This window comes from Passer domesticus, chromosome 1 (genome assembly GCF_036417665.1).
Source record: "Passer domesticus isolate bPasDom1 chromosome 1, bPasDom1.hap1, whole genome shotgun sequence".
Classification (NCBI taxonomy): Eukaryota; Metazoa; Chordata; class Aves; order Passeriformes; family Passeridae; genus Passer; species Passer domesticus.
Window position 1 is genome coordinate 138811331 of NC_087474.1, and position 21266 is coordinate 138832596.

General features: G+C 41.4%; 2 protein-coding genes across 9 annotated transcripts in view; both read left to right on the forward strand.

Annotated features, from left to right (window-relative positions):
• The window catches only part of SDC2 (syndecan 2), a 60166-nt gene extending 51616 nt beyond the window's left edge, over positions 1–8550 (forward strand). The window contains exons 3-5 of the mRNA XM_064392356.1: positions 4051–4184; positions 4960–5095; positions 6304–8550. Of these exons, the coding sequence (XP_064248426.1) occupies positions 4051–4184; positions 4960–5095; positions 6304–6467 (434 nt within the window). The 3' untranslated portion in view covers positions 6468–8550. The remainder of the gene's footprint in view (positions 1–4050; positions 4185–4959; positions 5096–6303) is intronic.
• A 10217-nt stretch (positions 8551–18767) lies between these two features.
• CPQ (carboxypeptidase Q) overlaps positions 18768–21266 on the forward strand; it is a 147619-nt gene continuing 145120 nt past the window's right edge. For 2 of the 8 annotated variants that reach the window (XM_064392453.1, XM_064392386.1), the window contains exon 1: positions 18769–19190. In XM_064392453.1, the coding sequence (XP_064248523.1) occupies positions 18964–19190 (227 nt within the window). In that variant the 5' untranslated portion in view covers positions 18769–18963. Of the gene's footprint in view, positions 19191–19388; positions 19553–21266 lie in introns of those variants that run through there. The other 6 variants (XM_064392425.1, XM_064392434.1, XM_064392375.1 and 3 more) reach the window with 4 other exon arrangements.

Sequence of the window (21266 nt, forward strand, 5' to 3'; positions counted from 1 at the left end):
TCCAAGGCCAGCAGGCAGTTTGGGAATCCGTGGCAGCAGGCTGTGGGGCTTGGGGACAGGGGTGGGGTGGCTGGGGGACTGTGTGTCCTGGTGCTGGGGAAGCTGCGGGGCACGGGCGCTCTCCCGGGTGCTGCCCAGGAGCCAGCACGGGTGCAGGGCTGCCCCTGGGTGCTCCTGCCCTGGGTGCTCTGTGGCAGCCTGCCCAGCAGGCTCACCTTTCCTGGTGTGCTCCCCCTGCCATGGTGCAGGCAATGCAGCAAGGATTCATCTTCCATTTGCTGCGGTCCCACTCATAAGTGCCTTTGAGATTGTCTTAGAGCAAGAACTTCTGTCCACCTGCTAAACCAGCCCCAAGCATGCTTCATGACACTGACTGCCTGGCTCTCCAGGTCTTCTGACATAGAAATCTCCTGTGATACTGTTTGAAAGTGTATTTTTGATGTGCTGGACAGAATCTTGTACCTCAGTATAGTTAGGACTATTCCTGTTAATCCTCCAAGTTTTGTTGGTTTCTTGTTTTTTTCTTCCTTGTGTGAGAGCTATCAGAGATGTGACACCCTTGCACTGTCTCAGTTTATTTCAGCTGCAATTCCCTGGCAGGGCATAGAATCATGTTTACAGTGTCATCTCTGGGTGCCTAACACTGTGTTGTTTAAGGGTGGTTTTGAGGACTGTTCAGTGAATGGAGGTGAGATAAGTCAGCTAAAAATATGTAATTTTGGTGTGTGTCACATTGGTGATAGAGATGGAAGGTGTGAAAGCGATGGTGGTTATGTGTGTGCCCACCTTATCACAAATTTTCTTGTGGTGGTGGTATTTCCAGAGTGTGATGTGCAGCAGCAGACAAATAAGATGCCAAAAGATAGAGTGAAGTGATTGGATTTTTTTGATAGGAGGTGTTAATCACTGCCTGCTTTGCAAGTCAGAGTGCAAACTACTGTGGGCTTTTTTCTTCAAAAATACTACTATCTGTACAGTAATTTCTACTTTCTGTGCAGTAATTGAAGGTGGCACAATCTTGATTTCCTGACAAGTTTCCTCAAGCACTAAGGGTGTTAAAAAGCATTCACACTGCTGTCATCGAAGGGTGGCTAATAGACACATCACTGAGGATTATATTAGGTATTTCCAATACTACAGCAATTTTGAGCTATTTTGATCACTATGAAGACAGCAGTTGGACATGCTGAAGAAGTTACAGTGGATAAAAGATGGTGTGCGATGGTCGAGACCTTTCAGCTGTACCACAAGAGATGGCTGAGGGTTTAATTACTGCAGGGTTTTTGTGGTGCCCTCAATGAGAGGGGCTCGAGGCAGTGAATAGCCAGCACCAAAGCCAAAGCTGACCAAATCCAGAAACCAGCTATAGAAACAGTGATATTTTCCAGAGGAAGAAGTAAGTTCTTATACTCCAACAGTATCACAGTATTCCTCTTAACAGCCTACTTGGAAGTCACACTCATGACACTGTAGGCTTTTTCTTTCCAATCTTACTTGGATTTGGTGATGCTCTTTCTTGTGCTTTTTAGGGAACATGATACTGTGTGAAATCCCGTTGCTATGTTCTGGAGATGACTAGTGAGTGGTTTTTTTTGGTTCTTCAGTCCTATTTACAGGTAATTCCAAAAATACTACTGTCAGTTTAGCAAGGGAAGTGTCTTTCCTTGTTTAGATCTATTCCATGCCAAGCAGAGACCTGTTAAGATAAAGCTAATTAGAAAGCAGGAACTGTGAGGGATATGTCTTAGCCTGTACCCAAAGCAGGCCTAAATGATAGTTGCTTCAACTTTTTGGTGATTGTCAGAATTCCCCTGAGGCTGTATGGAAGAAGACCTGGGTACCTGTGGTGTGAATCTAGTGACTAGTCCAGGGATCAGATTAGTTGCCTGTTTGTTGAGAGAATGTGGATCTGCATCCTCCTTAGCCAAAGAGGTTCAGACTGTACTGCTCTCCATTATGTGTGGCAGACACAACTATGGCCTGAAGCAAAGGTGGCATTTAAGGATTTGGAGGAGCAGTTGTGATTAAGTAGGACTTTTCATTTCATAAAAGAAGAAAATACATTTCTGTACTCTGAAGATGTGTTTTATCAGATCTCCAATCTGATAATCAATTTTAATTTCCTTGTCTGTGAAAGCTTTGTGTAATATGGAGGAACTTCAGAAGGTAAAGTAGGTTGAGCTATCCACTGAGCCATTATTTCTCAAAGAAAACTCTTGAATCAGAGCCAGAAACATTTTCCTGTTGGACGCTTTTCCACACCTCTGTTTTGAAGCAGGATGTAGATTTTTTGATCTTTGAGTTGCACTTCAGGAAAATACCTGATTCTTGTTGTGAGGTCTTCATTCTAGAAGTTGTGTTGTAATTTCGGTATCTCTGAAAGTTTTTTTCCCAGTACTATTCTGTGCCAATATCTTCTTTTTAATGACTCTAAATTTTCTTTTCTACCATACAGAGATTGTTTTAGCTGTTGTTTTGTTAATGCCCCTACTTTAAATGCCAGATGTATGTAATTCTTGATCATGACTTCAAAACATTATTATTGTGCTCATATTTTCAGCCTGTCTTCTTTCTTTAAAAAAAACAAATTAAAAAATCAGTTTGGAATGAGTGAGTCATACTATTCTGCTGTTAGGAGCGTTTTATTTGTTAGGAACTATTCTTATGCACATTTGGTAGATTTATTACCCAAGGGTTACTTGGGTAACCAGTGCCTGTAACGAGCAGAGCACATTAAGATTCCTAAGGAGTGGTCCAAGAATGGGTCAATTCTTTTTTCCTCTTTCAGGCCTTGCTAATAATTTAGTCTCTTTCCTGTGTCTTCTTCCTTTCACTATCACTAAAGGATATTTATTAGACATGTCCATTACTTTATTCTAAAGGAGCCTTCATACTCCAGCAGGGCTTTGAATGTGGAGGAAATTAAATTTAAGGTAATCTTTAGGGAGGTTTTTTGTCCTCTTACTCAGTTCAAAAGAAAAGGGCTTCTGAATTATGTGGCGTTTAAAACCATGTGAATTCCTAGTGACTGAAACATAAAGTAGTAATAATCTTCCTGTAGATAGAAACTGCTTAGTTTTTTAGAATTCAACAGATGTGCTGTAGAAGAGAAAGTCTGTTGAAGCAGTATGTGACAGGCAAAAACTGTTCAGTTCATATGGTTTAAGTAAGGATAAAGAAGTGTATTGATTTATTTATGGTATGTAATTAACTAGTAATCACTGAACTATACTTTTAGGCTTAATATCAACAGTACAGCAGACAACCACAATGCCTACCATTTATAAAATGGCAACAAGCAACTATAAATTTCTAAATCCCTTTCTGTAACTCGTGCAGTGTGTGATCACTGCACACAGCCACCCGTCTCACAGGCCATGGGTGTGGAAGCTCCCCTTATCTGAGTGTACAGGACCCCCTGTCCACACACCCTTGCTGTTGGAGACTTGGGTACCCCCATATGAGCCTGGGGCCCCAACACCTCCTGCCATGCCCAGGAGGAGACTCTGCACCCCGGGGTGTGGGTTCTGGGGGTGCCCGTGGTGGCTCTGGGGAAGCTGGAGGTAAGTGCTGAGGGTAACCACAGGATGGGGGGTGGCACTGCCAAAGCTCCAGCAGAGCCCCTGGTGCCGTGGGACCTCATCAGAACCCTTGGCACTGGGGTCTGCCCAAGTCACACAGGCCTGATGGCTGCTGCTTTCACTCCAGACTTTCTGCCCCTATTGCAAGTGTTAAAGCTTTTTTCATACCACTTTTCAGGAAGGTTCTTCTGTTTGAAAAGTGTCATGGTAATTTCCTGGTTGCTACTTATACCAGCTGATGCACTCCCTTTTTCATGGGATGTCTTGGGGTGTCCCCCTGACAAGTATCCCCCTGACAGTTTGGGTGCACTGCTTGCACACACATCTTTATCTTAGTAGGCATTGTCATCTAAGGCCCCTTGCCTAGGGTGGGCTGTGCAACCATCTCTACCTGGTGGTATCATAACAAAAAATGTAATTAGTCTGAAAGAATTTCACAGGTCAATGAAGTGTTACATTTTGTCTCCAGGTGCCGAGGAAGACGAGGATAGTGCAGTGATAACAACATCCAGAACAGTTCCAAAGTTACCGACAACTAGTGATGCATCCAGAGCTGAGACCACCACAGTGAAAATGCAGACCAAGGTGCCTGCACAAACAAAGGTGCGTGGCTGGAGAGCAGGACCATTTAAAATTATTCCACTGTACATTTCTGATGCTTTGATGTTAAGTCTTCTATTTATATGGATTAAAAAGCACCCCTAAACTTTACCTACTACTACAGCCTGCTACATGACTACAGAGCTGTTTGTTTTCATTCCTACTAGAAAGTCTGTATGGCAACATCTGGATTTCACATGAAAGAAAAGAGAGATGCAAAATAATGTATCATGATACCTTTGAGTCTGAGCTGTATGTTTTTTAATATTTCTCAAAGTGTTATTCAAAAATTCTTTGTGAAACTTTCCTTCTCAAAGGAGAATGCTGTGTATGGTTTGGCTGTAGTTTGAACACTCTGCAGGTTCCATTTAGTATTTTAGTATTTCCTTCTGCCACCATAGGTGATACTGTCTAAGTTACTCTCAAAGGTGTTCTGCATGTAACATATCTGATTTGTTAATTTCAGAGTTGTTATTTCATTCAGAGGCTGTTATTCTGATAAACACAGGCAATATTAAGAGCTGTTTGCTAAATGTACTTTTGGAGTTTTTAAACTTATGGGCAGTGTTTTTCATTCTGACATGATGACGACAAATAGATCCAATTACAATGTCTAGACCAGCTTTCTGTGCTGTGAAAGCTTCCTGTGTGTTGTGTTGGTATTGTGCAGTATGTGTGTGCAGCCACAGCTGTGACTGCCCATGGCAGGCAGTGACTGTTCCAGCTTGTGGTCTGCCCTCTCTGTAAGCAAGGCTCAGTTTTCTTTTTTGTGCCACAGTCACCTGAAGAAATTGATAAAGAGGAAAGGTCTGAGGTGGATGCCAAGAAAAAGAGCGATGAGCCAGGGGATGACACTGACGTGTTGACTCAGAAGCATTCAGAAAACCTCTTCCAGAGAACAGAAGTTCTGGCAGGTGAGGCAGTGTTTGCCAAGGTCTATCTCACCAGAAATAAAACAGAAAATATAGAGGATCTGTATCAAATAATGCTAGCTCAACATTTGAGTTTTCTTGGCAGATTCATACTATTAAACACATTAGTACTAAGCACATTCATAGTGGGTAGCCAGTGGTTGATTTGATGAGAACAAATTGGGCATCTTGGGGAAATATTTAATAGTGAAGTCCATTGCTAATTGATTCGATGCCCACAAGCTGAGCATTGCCAGCTGAGTATCTGGAGCTTGCACAGCTCAGAAAAGGAGTTGGAGTTTGATTGATGCTTGTAATGAAGAAATGTATTTCTCACCTCCCAAGAGCACATTGCTGTCTGGTTGATGTGGTGCAGATGAACACTGCTTGGGAGAAGCTCATGGCAGGCATGCGTGGATGGAAGGGGATGGATGGGCACAGTCCCTTAGGGTACAGAGATCCCTTAAGATAAAGAGGGTCTATATCTGTGCATAACCCAGGGATGCACAAACTGGCCACCAGTGTTTTCACTACCTGTGAGGTTTTTTTTGGCTTAAGGACAGTGTTTACAGGTGCCCTTTTCCCCCATGTATTTGGAAAAGAAGTTGGGAGCCATGAAAGTCACATAGTTTTGGACCACATCTTCCTATGAGCATCAAAATGTGAAATAACCTTAAATCCACATCAGTGGAAGCATGTGGGTTTCCTCTTGATGTCTGGTTGGGAGTTGATACTTCTCACACACCCACAAATGCGTGAAGTGTTCTCTTCTATTATTGATCAATAGGAAGTTTATTTCAGCATAGAGTCAGAGTGAAAACTGACAGAGAAAAGTAAAAGCCCATTTCTTAGCTAGGATAACAAAATATTTTAATGTCGAAAATGTAACTGTTGAAAAATGAGTTTGAAAGACAGCTTTATGCTCTGGCAGTACTAGTGGTGGCCTTAGTTGAGGTTTTAAAAAAAAACTTTAAAACTGGGTTGTTGGATCTCTTGTGAGTGGAATGTAATTTTAAATGATTGCCTTCATGAATGCAAACAAGGTTTCTGACAGTATATTTCAGGATACTAATAATGAAGACAGTTGCATAATGGGAGCCCTTTCCTGCAATTTGAAAATAATAGCAAACTTACTGTGTGAGATGAAAAAGAAGTATGGTGCTAAGCTTGTTTTACTGGCATATTGTGAATCTCTGTTTCTTTGATTACAGCTGTTATTGCTGGTGGAGTTATTGGTTTTCTTTTTGCAATCTTCCTTATCCTGCTGCTGGTGTATCGCATGAGAAAGAAGGATGAAGGCAGTTACGACCTTGGTGAACGTAAACCATCCTGTGCTGCCTATCAAAAGGCACCAACTAAGGAGTTTTATGCATAAAATTCCTATTTAGTGTCTCTATTTATGAGATCACTGAACTTTTTTAAATAAAGCTTTTGCATAGAATAATGAAGTTTTTTTTTCATTAAAGAGCCGTTATGGCACCTTTATGATAAAATCCCATTGTATTTAAAACTTTTCACATATTCGTTTAAAAATGTAAAATTAAAACTTAACATTTGCAGTGTTCTGTGAATAACAGTGGCAAAGCATTATTTTATAAAACCATTGATGTTCACTGAATGATTTTTAAAACTTTATGCATAAATATAAAATAATGAAAATTATTGTTTTATCCTATGGTTCAATGAAAGTTGTTTAATTTTGGTCAGCATGTCTCAGATTGATCTTACAAGTTAGTTTTTATTTCATTAATTTATCTGTTTCCAAAAAATGCCTTTTTGTAGTTGTCATGGTGCAATTTGTCTTCAGATAATTCAGATAACAGTAACTTTTAGTGTAAATGTAATTTTTCAGCTATGTAAACTTCAACCTCCACTTTGTATAAATTTAAGTGTCAGAATATGAATTTTACACTTTGCATTGTTTCTCAGCGTACCTGTAGCTTCAGTGAGATTTGTAACAGCAAATTAATGTGTAAAATTGGATTATTACTACAAACTGTATAGTCATATTCTTACTAAACAAATCTCCTGTAAGGAAGATTTGTAGTAAGCTACTGACGAACCTAAGCAAACCCAAAGACTCTAACAGTATTTTGAGAAGTTGCTGCAGATTTCTATGGCCACTGTATTTGTTAATTATTTGCAATTTGAAGGTACAAGTAGAGGTTTAAATTTTTGTTCTTTAAAAATGCAATTAAGTTGTAAACGTCTTTAAAGCCTTTGAAGTGCCTATGATTATATGTGACTCGTTGCAGACTGGTGTTAATGAGTATATAACAGTAAAAGAAAATGTTGGTATTTTATAAGCACAGACAATTCTAATGGTAACTTTTGTAGTCTTACATGGATAGACATAATTGTAATTTGGGAACATAAACACTACTGAATAAATCATGTGGCCTAATACTGAGAATTCTATTGTGATATACTTTTGTATGTTTTTCATTTTATGTCTGTTTGCTTATGTTTTAATGTCACAGAGTACATCTAGTAGATCTTAAAAATCCAGACCAAAAAAGAAAGGCTGTTGATGAGGGTGATCCTCACTCCAGATTTATTGCTAAGGTGGCAGAGAGAAGTGGGAATGTTTAAGTCTTGCATCTGGTGTATTAGCTGTGAGACATTTGACTTTTGCATTATGTTTAATGGCAGTGTTGACACAGGCCTGTTCTTCCTGCAAATGTTGTTTTCCCTATTGTAAAATTCAAAGGAATACCACAGTTCATTTACTCTGTGTATTTGGTTTTGATTTGTTCCTCGTGTTTGTTTTTTCCCTGTCCCTTTGAAGAATTTTGGTTTATTCTGCTCAGACTCCAGCAGAAGAGTTAAGACAAGTGGAATATCTTCATAAGAGAAGAAAGAAATATTCTGAGTAGAAGAGAGAAGTGTCTGTTGCTTAGACCTCAGATAGGTGCTGGATAGAGGGACACAGGGAGAAGATGACAGTCTGCCTCCTTATATTATGCTTTGTAACAGACAAATGGCTTCGTCTTCTGCTCTGCTGACCTCCTGGTTCTTTTATTTTTGAGATTCACAAAATACAGGTGTTCAGGATGTCAAGCTGAAGTGCTTTTCAGAAATGGCAATGTATTGTACATAAGACCTGGTAGCTCTTCAGATAAAAGTTGTGCAACTTGTATTTGTTGCTGTCCCAAGTTCAGTGGTCATTTAGGAACCAACGAATGCTATCCTGTGCTAAAATACTTAATGTATTGCTTTTTACTTATACTTAACTGGCAAGTTTTTCAAAGCCATACAAGTTCAGCAAGTAAAAACAGGGTAAGAATTTAACAGATATATCTTGTGCAATATTTAGTGAACTTCAATTAGTAAAATAACTGCTTGAAATAACTGTGCCAAGAAAAGAAAATTTCTGGCAAATGCTGTGCCACTGCTGTAAAATAAAGCATTTGTTAAAGTGCCAAAATAAAGTCTACTATGCCTAAACTAATACTTTATTTGTATAGTCTGACATCCAGTTTTTTGAAGCCCACTTCGCTTAAGGTAGTAGATCTGAATTTCTTTCAAGGGTGCGATGAATATTGCTGTAAGTATAGCTATAAATATTAAACACCAGATAAACTGTCTTCTTCTTCATAAGCAAATTGATAATAAGTAGCTGTTTTGATTTTATTTATGTATGTTAGACTGCCTCTGTATCTACTGTACAGGCCACTTTATCCAACAGAGACATCTTGTAATTATGCAGACTACCAAATATTATGCTTGTCTGGTTCCTCCTGCATCTGTTTACAAACAAGCAAAGGTAAATTTTCAGCTTTATTTCACCATTGGCCTTTTTTTTTCCCTGCACATTCATTATCCACTCTGTTCTATGCAGAAAAGGTTTAATGCTTCAGCTGTGTATGTGGAACTGAAATGTTGCAGTCTTCCCGCCCTCCCTAACAAAAACCTGAAACTTTTGAACATGTAGTAGGTGTGTTAATAGGATTTATCATCTCATGATCTCTTTGCCTTTCTGTTTTCAGTGCCAAACCATACTATTAGGGAAAAATTCTAACAGAGCTATCATCTTGGTTATAAACATAACTTCAGTTTTCATCAGTCTGAAAACCAGTCTGATGCAGACACTCGACTCCCAGCAATGCTGTTCAGAAGAAATTGGCAACCCAGTGTGAGCCTCTTATGCTGAGGCTTCCTAGCACGAGTTGGTCTTTGGTTTCCTTTCCCTTTGTTCTCTGCTTCCTGGATGTGTTTCTAGCAATACTCTGGCTGCTGGTGGATGTTGCTGGGCAGCTGGCAGTCTGGGTGCCAGGCTGTGGTGCTGCGCCACCTGCCCTCAGCCAGCGATGGCTTTTCCTGGAGACCCTTGGCTCTGCTCTGCTGGAGCTGCTCTAGCAGCTCTGGAATTCCTCAGCAGTCTGATACAGCGTCTCCTTGTGATTGATAAGCCCTAGTGTTCATCAAAATGTCATTTTGCTTTGATTTACCCTGGGTTATAAATTGTTACTTCCTCTTAGATTCTTAGTAAAAGAAGCCATATCAACTCGTGTAAAGCTTATGCAAAAGAAGGCTCTTGCCTTTGCTGTATTCATGGCAAAATAACTTCAGAAGTTGGGTACATGGTTCCTCTGCTTGCCAGCTTTATGAGTGAATTGTAGCTCATGTTTACAAACTGCTTAGCTAGTTTTTTCTTCACTTTGAGCATGGCACTTCACTGAAATAGGATAAATTAAAATAAAAGTTGTTCTCTTGCATCTCCTAACAAGAGAGTAGCATATTTGTAACTTTGACTAGTTGTTCCTTTTTTTTTTTTTTTTTTTTTTACTTAAAGGTATGTATGGAAATGATGGGGAACTGCAGTCTTAAATGACAGATACTATTCTTCAGCACCATATGGAATACAGGAAACTTTTGTAAGGAAGCAAGTACCCGGATAAATATTAAATAAAAGCTATTGGAGTGAGGCAGATAATGTATTACGCTGGGTATTTATGTATTTTGCTTAAGTAAGCAAGGGAGGAGGAATCCAAAGAGGAAAGCTCTCTATAGAAACTATTATTCTTACAGATGGAAATAATATAGCAACTTTTTTTAGACTTGCAATCAGTTATATTTGTTAATTAGCACTTGCTTAATCAGACTGGCATAATTTCCTTTAAGGAAATACCTGTTGTCCACTTTTAATGAGTATTAATACTAATTTTTGTTACACTTAAGCTCTTGGCTGTGTATCCCAGAGCTCTGAACTTTGGTACGGAAGATCCGTGCTGGGAACCTTTAGAGTATTGCCTTTGCAAAACTTTCATCAGGCTGAGGGAACACGACTTTGCTGTACAGTTTATCTGAGAAAAGACACAGCTAGTACACCACTCCCTGGCATCTCTTCTGGTTCTGGGATGGTTCGTGGCTGGAGCGGGACAGTGGGATGCTGACATGTGCATTTGATTTCCTCACTGCTCTCAGGCTGACCAGGCACTGGGTTCAGCTGAGTGGGTGGGAGTGGGGGAGTTGTAACCCAACTCTGCCAGGGGAAAAAAGATGCTTTGCTGAGGTTTTTTCCTCTGTGAAGTAAAGTAAGTTGTGTATTTTTTGCTTTGAAATCAAATAAATGATAACATTTAAGCTCGGTAGAGCTAGAAATGGAGATGTGGGTGCCTGCCCTGGCCCCTGTGAACCAATTTCACATGTTCATCATATGTGCCAAGTAGCTGCTTATGTGGGTGGAAATCTGAAAATCCCTCTGTGTACTTGCAGTATCTGAGTTTACTTTATAGTGGGAAAGAGGAGGAGGGGACAGGGCTCCTTTAGAACTGCAGACATTAATTGGGGGTGAGTGGAGAGAAGGCAGGAAGAGAAACTGTCCTGACAGCTCCTGTTTTCCACTGAAAGTTACAAGGCATTTTTCTTGAGTTGTTACCATTGCACTGAAGTTGTCCTTCACAGAGAGAATCTGAGGGCAGGAGAGCGAGCAGGTGCTGGTGTCGTACCCCAAGAGACGCTCCTGGGTGCACACAGCTTCCCAGTGCAGCAGAGGTGTTGCCTGCCACAGCTTCTGCTGGTGGCTCTGCCCTGCATTCTGGCTACAGCAAAGCAGGTGAAGGACCTGCAGGGTTGACCCTGTGCCAATCCTGCTGCCCACACGAGGTGCTGGGAGGCTGTGGCTGGGGTGCTGCGCTGCACATGGAAGGCTCTGGGTTGTCTTGTCCGTGGGAGGTGGGAAGAAAGGGATGAGATGTGCAACAGGGGCTTTGCCATCGAGACATGCTGTTGCCTATTGAAGCAACTTTCCATTTCTTTCCCATGCTTGGAAGATGTCATACATTCACTACATCGGGCTCTTTTGGTACATCTTTTGGTGGCATAGCTTGCACAACTCTTTCGTTTTTTAATTCACATTGCAGCTTTAAATCTCTAGATGTAATAGATCTGTAAAATGCTGGAGTTCTACTGGGGCTGAGCGCCTCTGTCTCTCATGACTAAAGGTCATGTCCAAAGAATTCCTCCATCCTGGCAGTTCAGCCCTGGCCTGAAATGAGAGGAAGTAGGAATGTTTGTGAAAAACTTCCAGAAAAATATTGCAAAACCTGTAATAGTTTGTTGAAAATAAACAGAGCCCAAGTTCTCTGTAGGGGGTGACTTTAATTAATTTAGATTTCTTCTGGAGCATTATGCAGGTTTTTTTCCCATGGATTTTTATTTGATGAATGCAGAGGAAGCTTCTGATATTTTTCTATGTTTAATCCAAGCACTGACGTATAATGAACAATAATTCCACCAGGCAACCTACTTGAAGTTTATCTAGCGGTGGGAAACTAAGCTCAGTGGAGGAAAAAGCTCTGTGTCCTAGTTACCCACCCACCTTGTATGGCCATATGTAGTCCTGGAGTGTAAACATAGTTTGGTACCCAGTTTCCTAAGTTCCTGTGGTGGAATAGGAGATTTTTCTAAACACTGCAGGTCCCCAAAGGATACCAAAGAGAAATGAGAACAGACTTTCTTTTTGATGTTTTTGTGTCATAACCCATAATACTAACACTCATCTCCTTCCTACTCCCCTTTCTAAGTATAGCAGCAGGGAGAAGTCAACAACCATCACACTAAATGGTACTGAAAGAATGTAAAACAGCCCAAAGTGCAGTTTTCATCATTCATCCCTGTAATTTTCAATACCACAGGACTAACACAAGAGTCTCTTATGAAAGGAACAGAAGCAGAGTATGTGCTTTCTTCTGGACCAGCCCACAGTGCCAGATGAGTTAATGCTGACTTGGGAACAAGTCTCAGGTGGCAGAGGGAATGGCTCGCTCCTGCTCAGACCAAAAAGCCTGAATGAAGAACCCTGCCTTGCTGTATTGCCTCACTGCCAGGCTGGCAGCTGTGCCACTTCTCTGCTGGTGAGCCAAGACTTCAGGAGCAGTTCTAGTGAATCTTCATTATCTGAGCTCAACCCGCAGGAAAACCTTCCCTGAGAATCACTGTAAACTTAAGTTATTGACTATAATCAAAGTAGCAGTTAGAAACTTGTCTTTAAATCATCAGCTTTTACCCTGTTTTGCAAATGCAAAATATTTGCAGATATTTTCCTAAAGAAAATTAATTTTTACAGGCTGGTAAACAAGATGGCTTGTTAACTCACAGTTTATTTAATCTTTACACTAAATTTCACTCTGCAGTAGTACAGACTATTTTCATATTTACACTATTATAAAGCTTAACTTCCAATTTTTTATATTTTAGTTTTTCCATCCTGTTATGTTGAAATGGTAAATATTTATTTACCAGCTAATTCAGTTTATATCTTTTATTTGTTTCAATTTGCTTTTCAATGTAAATTGAGAATTCATTATGAATGCATGAAATTAGCACTTCTTATAAAATAAAATACATTAGGCCCATCAAAACAAAGATAAGCAAAACTATTTTGACTATAAAGCAAATTGTGCAATTATTGTAACTTATTTATTACACAGAAGCATTTCTGCTAGTTACTGAATTGAGTAATTCCAATCACAATGTCTGTTAATACTTTAGAACCAGCAACTCTCAATCTGTCTTCTCTTTTTATCATAAGTAGGAGAAGTACAAGCTTTCCTCTTTTTCAGTTTCTAAGTGGTTTTATAAAAAAAAAAAAAGAGCCCTGAAAAAAATTATACCCACAGAAGAGCTGTCAAAGTGTCTAAAGTTTTCTTTTATCATCTCAAAAATCGGTTACAGCTGCCCAGCCATGTGACTTCTCCCAGTTCATGGTTTGATTTTTGTAACAGCTCTAGCAGTAGAAATCATAACTTTTTCTCGTCCAGTCTGTGCTTTTTATCACACACTCTCAGCCACTAAAAGCCAAGCAGAATTTTACTTCAGCCTTTCCTAATGGGACTTTTAATGTAGATTCTGAAATTCCATAGACTTGTTCACCTCTGGCTCTTCTAAGAAATCCTGTACTTGTTCTTGAAGAAGCAATTTATTCTTTTAGACAATCTCTCAATTTATAAACTTTGCACTTTTCAGCATGTTTACCAAAACTTTCAAACCATGATCAGACAGACTTTGCAAATTTGAATAGGAATCACACTCTCTTCTAAATATATACCATAGAGGATCAGGACTCCAAAATTTTAGTTAGTTTGGAAGTAACACATTAACTCTCTTGCAGAGTCACTTTTTTTTTTTAAGTTTAAATGATTAATGCGTGACTTGAACAGCCTGTTCAGAGTCCTGTAGTTAAACCTACGAGATACTGGTGAAGCTCAAGGCATGAATCAACACATTGAGTTGGGTCTGTGCTCAAAACCTGTTACAAAATAAAGTACCATCACTTTTGGGCCTGTTCAGATGATAACAAGCTATTTTAGCACTGAATTTCTGTCCATCTGTCTAGTATCTGTCACTCCAAGAACATTTCTCTCCCCAGTAAAATGGCTGGCTGAAGCTTACTGAGAGAAGTCACACTTCAACTCAGCCTCCCATCTGCCTGTTAGGTGGAGGTTTTATGTTCACATCCTGTAGGAACACTGTAATGTGTTCATAGAATCATGGGATGGTTTGGGTTAGAAGGGACCTTAAAGGTTATCTAGTTCCATCACCCCTGCCCTGGGCAGGGACCTGTTCCACTAGACCAGGTTACTCAGAGCCCCCTCAAACACCTCCAGTGGGGGACATGGGGGTCTGTTCAATACAGTTCAATTCAGGACAAGTCCAGAAATAAGCCATGTATTTTATCTGCATTTTTAAAACTATCCATGGATTTAAACTTGTCTGGGACAAATATGGATGGAATAAATCAAATTTGGATTTTGAGTAATTTGAACCTGGGTTTTATCCTCACTAAAATACTGAGAAGAATGAAGGTACCTAGCTCTAGGGAAGAGAGTTCTTGAGAGAAACTATAATTTAATTGCTGCATTGTAAGGAAAGTTCTTTAGGGCAGTATTTAATGTATTTTTAATGCAAATATATGATAATTGATGTCAGACTTTCAAATACCTTTGTATATTTGCTGGACCAATTGCTACCTGAAAACTGAAAATCCGCAGGAATGAACAGGGCTCTTTGCACATCTGGTTTTATATCACGTGCCCCTGCTCTGTTTTCCCTCCATGGCAGCACAAGTGACACAGGAGATTCAAGTGGGAACATGTTCCACCAATTTTTACCAAAATCGTGTCTGTGGTATGGCAAACCCATTGCCCCTGTAAGAAAACATGTAGTAGTCTGCAGGAGAAATCACCCTGCCAGACTGTGTCTTTAGTAGCAAGTTTTGCTGCCAGAACTTTTGTGGGGCCATGAGTTGCAGACATTTTTATGTCCCTGGAGCATGTATGTTCACCATGGCTTTTTGGAGATGCTGTGTGCCCTCCCTGCAAGAGGCTGTAACAGCAGAGGGGCTTGCAGTTGCCAGGAGCACAAATACAGTGGCATTTTGCTGCAGGCCATTTTGGCTGGTGTTATTCAGAGAGGAGACTTCACTTTGGCAGGAAAAGGCTCATTTTTTTGGCTTGTATCAGCTTTTGTTGGCTTATATCAGCAATGCAGAGAAACTTGAGGCAACTAAGGCTGACCTCTGACTGGGAACCTGCACTGCACTGGCCAGGCTGCAGCTACGACCTGTCCCAAGCAAGGACCCCCTACCAACCAAGCCACTGCTGGCAGATGTTCTCGCCTGATGATCTGACCTTGATACCTGAAACAAGCCAAGTCTCTGACACAGCAGCAGAAAAGCAAACAGACCTGTGTAGAAAAATACGTGTTTTGAGGTGCTTGCTATTTTTCTTTCACAATGTCCCTGCATTTTTTTCCCTGTTCTGTGCATTACTAGGATATATTTAATTGCTGCTAGGCTACATAAATGGAGACATATAAGTCAGGATCAATCTTAAGAATTTTCTTTCTTCTACAAAGAACTAAAGAAAAATTATTATTTGAAATTTATGAGTAAGTTATTGTTATTTTCAAATCCTTTAACTGGAAAAAAAGAGGAAATAAAAGCTGAAGTTTGCATTAATTAGCAGTCCATTTTTACCTGCCTACAGTGTAAAGCAACAGAGAAAAACTTTAAATGAAGAAAACATCTTGTAGTGATACTAAAATCCGTTGTGGACTTAGAGGAGACTTTTGGGAGACTGAGTCAAAAAATAAAAAATGCTATGCTAAAGTAAATAAATGTAATAAAATGATAATTGAGAGCATACCCCTAAACAAGAATAACTGGTATATTGGTAATTCTTCAGTCTGGTACAGTGTGCTCCCACTTCAAACACCTTTTCTATTTGGTCCTGTGCTGGCAGCTTTTCAAAGGAATCTCATACTTTCTTCCCTCCCCCTCCCTACTTTGCATAATAATTAGTATGTGAATATGCTTGTGATTTCTTCTTATTATTTTAAGACAGTCACATTTTAGAGACTTCAATAAGTTTGGAGGACAACCAAAGCAGTTCTTGCTCCAAAAGCCATGCAATCTAAATGGAGTGGAAAACCAAAGTACAGCAAGGTAGCATCATGTCACTCCCCCTTCTTTGCAAGGAGAAACCTTGTACCAAGCAATTTCCATCAGAAGAGATTCAGGAGCCACTCAGGCAGTGAGTTAACAGCACACTCCACCAGTTGCTTCACATGCTGTATAATAGGAGGTGAAAAAATCCAACAGTAAGTAGTGTCTTATGTCCTCATTTTAGGTTGAATTCCCCTTTTCAGGAGCTAGGTACCAACTTATTTCTTGAAGCACCAAGTTACAATCAGATAATTCTGGTTATTATTGATATTCATATAGGTCCAATCTCTTTCTTTAATAATAATTTCTTGACTCTGACACTGTTTCTACCAGTATAATCACAGCAGTCTTGTAAAGATGCATCCCTACAGAAACCTTCAAGCACTCGACAGTCTTTATGAGTTCAAGAGTATGCAAGATGGATGACAAAGATGATTTCTGGATGGTGGGGCTGGGATTTTCCCCAGCATGGTAGCCTATAAAGTTTGTGAAACTGATCACAAGACTCCTCAGCTCCAGCCTCTCCCAGATTTAGAATTACAGTCCTGAGTAGGGAAAACTAAGCAATCTGAAAGTCCTGAGCTTGTAAACAAATCTAGGTATTTAGTGAATAATGCAAAATAGAGAAAATCACTAAGAGGTGAGTATAAGGGAAATACCTTTCCCGAGGCTAAATGGGTATTGATGTGTTTCAAACCTGTAAACAGATTTGTGCATGTTGCTGGCTGAAGAGGGGTGGAGCTCTAGGTTTTGCTGTTATGCCTCTTAACTTGCTTTTGTCACTCCTCTGGCAAGGACAGCAGAAGACTAAAGCAGTGAGTTCTCTACCCTCTGACCTGGGATTAATGACAGCTACACCAAGATATCTCCATCCTTCTGACTATTTGATGAAGGAGAAAAAAGAGACGGCCTGATTCTCAGCTTCTTGGTATAGAAGGATTAACAAAGGAAGCTAATTAAGAAAAAAATAATGGGAAGCCAGTTGGGTGAAGTGATTTAATTTCTAAGGGAGCAAATGAAAAGAAATCACTCTCATGAATCAACGAAAATCCTAAACTTATATACTGCAAGTACAGTTTTACATGAGCTTGTTCATGAAGACATGTCCTACGTTCCCTCTTGCTGAAAGTGAAAAGGAAGGCTGTACATTGGCAGTTATGTTCAAGGGTGTTACAGCCAAACTTTGAGGATAGAATAATTTCTTGCATGACTTTCAGTGACATATTTATCACATAAAATCTCTTTCCAGAGGTACAGTACTAGATGGATGCTTACAGCTTATAGGGTACTATATGTAAAGAATATCCAGAATGTGCAGCAAAGAAGGAGCCAGACAGGAAAATATCTGACAGCCTTTTCCTTGTGTAACATTTTTGTTGAAGCAGTTGTTTCATTTCCCTCAATGGAACAGGACTCTTAAGGACTGTGGCAGTTTGAGAAATATGTTGTTTCGGCCCACCAGCGTGCTCCTTGATCTGTATTGCAGAGGACAAAGTTCCAGCTGCAAAAACATACTGTTCAGATGCTGTACTGAAAAATACAAGTGAAAAAATACAAATGAGTCATCTCAAATGCAGAGGTGGAGGAGTGAGGTTGGCAGGAACAGTCATTATCTTACAATAATGTTTTTCAAACCCCTCCTCAAGGTACACACCCATGAAGCTCATTAGTGTAACAGTCATTTCACTGAGGCAGAAAGTTCATTAATATTGGAATACGGTGTTGAATATTAGAGGGAAATTCTTCAATGTCTTCCTGCTACAGCAGCTTTTTGGAAATGCACCAAGGGCTTTGATCCTAAAACCCTTACCTCTAAGCACCTGGGTAGTCCCATTGACTTAAACAGAATAAAATGAGAGCTTTAATTCAAGTGTTTGCAGATTAAGACCCATGTTTGTATTTTAAGATCTTATCTACAGAAGAAATTGCACTCATTTACCTAAGTGTTTTATAAACACACCTTTATTTAAATGAGTGCAATGTTACTTCTGCAGGCAGCCACCATCGAAGGAGCAGGGGCCCTGCCTCAGTTCCCAGGAGCATGAAGGCAGGAAAGGCTCTTAGATGTGTTATAAATGAGAAGCTTGACTAGGCCAACATTCAAGCAGCAATCAATTTATTAATTAATATGGTAAAGTATGAGCAATACAGCGCTGGGTACAGTGGGGGAAATTTTCCCTCCAACTGCACTCCAATAGCTGGGGCTTACAGATATTTATAGGGGTTCTCATAAGCTTTCTCAGCAGTTTCTATTCCCATTTTTTGCGTCACAATTCTATACACTATTGTGATTTAGTTTTTGTCAGAATGTATCTCAGAAAGGAGTATCCCCAGATGGTGGGGTCCGACTTCCGAAAGAAGAAAGAAGTCTCCCAGCTGGTGAGGTCCAGAGTCCACATGCAGGTTCACGTTTTAATTGCAAGGACTATAAATCTCATAACAGTGATGTCCAGCTTCCCTTGGTCAAAACTATCAATCCTGCAGTTGATGTTCATCTTCCTTTCTCAAGCTGCTTTTCAATATTTTGTTAAGGCGTTGAGATAAGCATGTTTCCTTTTTATATATTCTAAAGCTATAGTTTCAAAGATCCTTACTACAAGCAATATTCTAAAATTATACTTCAAAAGGTTATTATTGTGAAACTCTTTTTAGCTAGAAGCAGAAAGTTCCTGTCAAACAGCAATAACCCTAAAGCTTTAATTCAAATGCTCCTAAATCAACTTAAGACTTATAAAGGTTAATTGCAAACAAAGGATAGGTTCAAAGGCCTTCTTCCATGCTTTACTTCCTCAGTTATTAGAATTGTCTTATAACTGTCCCATGGTCAGTTTCCACACATAACACAATCACAGACACACACGTTGCCTGTATGTAACTGACACGAAGCACAGCTTTGTTTGTATTTCACAGCTGGAAAACATCAATGAACTACACAAGCAAGAACTGCCATGCTCTGAAATACTCAGAAGGATGCTGCCACTGTGCACCCAGCAGGAAAGGCTTCTCATGCTTCATCCATTTTGCATGTGCCCTTGCACTACTATCACACATTCCCTATAAAAATGCAATCATAGAATCATCACAGCATCACAGAATGGTTTGGGTTGGAAGAGACCTTGAAAACTGTCTCGTTCCAATCTCCTGCCACGGGTAAGGACACCTTCCAGTAGATCACCCAGCGCCCCATCCCAGCTGGCGTTAAATATTCCACGGATGGGACATCCACAACTTCTTTGGGAGGCAGCTTCGTCCAACGCCTCACCACCCTCGCAGCCCCTGGCAGGGAAGGTCTCAGTCCCCTGGAAAGCCCGGTGGTGACGGATGATGTTTTCCAGGCCCCAGGGCTGGGCGGCAGCGGCAGGGCCCAGCCCGCCTGCCCTCGGCGCGGGGCCGGGGCCACCGGCGGCTCCCGGGCGCGGCCCGGCCCCTCCCAGCCCGCGGCGGCTCCTCCTTCCCCTCCGCAGCCGGCCGGCTCCGGGCTGTGCCGCCGCCGCCCGACCTGCCCGGGGAAGGTGCGTGTTTGCGCTGCCCACCGCCTCACCCTCCTCCTTTTCCTCCTCCTCCTCCTCCTCCCCTTCCTCCCCACAGGGCGCCCGCCCGGGCTCCCGGCGCTCCTCCGCCGGGCTGTAGCGCTTTCTCGGGAGGCTTCTGCTCCGGAGGAGGGGCACCTCGCCGCCATTCCCGGCGCCCGGCTGCGCTCAGCCCGGCTCCTTGTGTTGCGTTAGGGCCGTGCAGCGTGTGCTGCCTTTCCCCACCGTGCAGTGGGGCCTTGGCCCGCTGGGCCGCAGCCCCGGTGCTGGGCCCTGCCCGGGTCGGTGCGCTGGAGCCCCAGCCTGGCAGCGGGGGTCGGCACCGCCTCGCTGTATCTGCTGAGCGCCCTTGCCTGGGGGTGACCGACACCGGCACGCTCCTACTTCAGGAGCATGGACGTTCCATCGCGTGACAACAGCGGGAAAGGATCTGGAGGCGCTTGTCTCCAGCTGGCTGAACATGAGCCAGCAGTGAGCCCAGGTGGCCAAGAAGGCCAGTGGCATCCTGGCCTGTACCAGCAGTAGTGTGGCCAGCAGGAGCAGGGCAGGGATTGTGCCCCGGGACTCTGCTTAGGGGGCACATCAAGTACTGCATCCAGTTCTGGGCCCCTCAGTGCAAGAAAGACATTGAGGAGCTGGGGCATGTCCAGAGAAGGACAGCAGAGCTGGAGAAGGGTCTGGAGCACAAGTCCAGTGAGGAGAGGCTGAGGGAGCTGGGGGTGTTAATCGTGGAGAAAAGAAGGCTCATGGGGACCTTATCATTCTCTACAACTACCTGAAAGGAGATTGTAGCCACATGGGGGTCAGTCTTTTTTCCCATGTAACAAGTAACAGGACAAGTGAACATAGCCTAAACTGTGTCAGGGGAGTGTTAAGTTGGATATTTGGTGGAATGTCACAGAAAGAGTGATTAGACATTGGAATGGACTGCCTAGGAAGTGGTGGAATCACCATCCCTAGAGGTGTTTAAGGAAAGACGACGTGGCACTTTCTGCCAGGGTCTAGTTGATGTGGTGATGTTCAGTCAGAGACTGGACTCCAAGACCGCAGAGGTCCTTTCCAGCCTAATTGATTTTGTGATTCTGTGAAACAAAATCCTTGCTCACCCACTTGTTCCTCTTAATTTAAAACCAAATATGGACTCAAAGTTGGCAGTCACACAGTGCTTGGGGGATGCATGGTTAGTGTTAGGCAAAGCATGATGCTCTGCCATGATCCTGAGCAAAATGGACAGCAGTCACTGACAGAAAGCTAAAAATATATAAATATTTTGAAAATAATACATAAAAACATTTTTAAAAACATATAAAGAAACATGAAAAAAGATATAAGTTCTGTGGGCTGAATCAGATTTGACTAAGGAAGCATTAGATGTAAAGGAACCTTTTGAATGTAGTGGTTATATCTGCCAAGTTGTACATGTGCTCAAAACTACAAGAGAACAAATTCAAGATACAAGCACAAGAATTCAATTTGTGTATTAATTACTTGTTTTTTCCCTCCAAATTGCAATATTTTGAGGACCTGACTTTCCTAAGTGCTGCGCGAGCACCAAAAGTACCTGCTCAGATAGTGCCATGCACAAAGGCGCCTAAAATCGTGATGTCTTGTTAAGTGAGCCTTAATTTTCAAAATTTTGCCTGTTGTTTTTGCTCCATACAAAATGAGATTAGTTTTTACTAATTGTTTGTGGAGA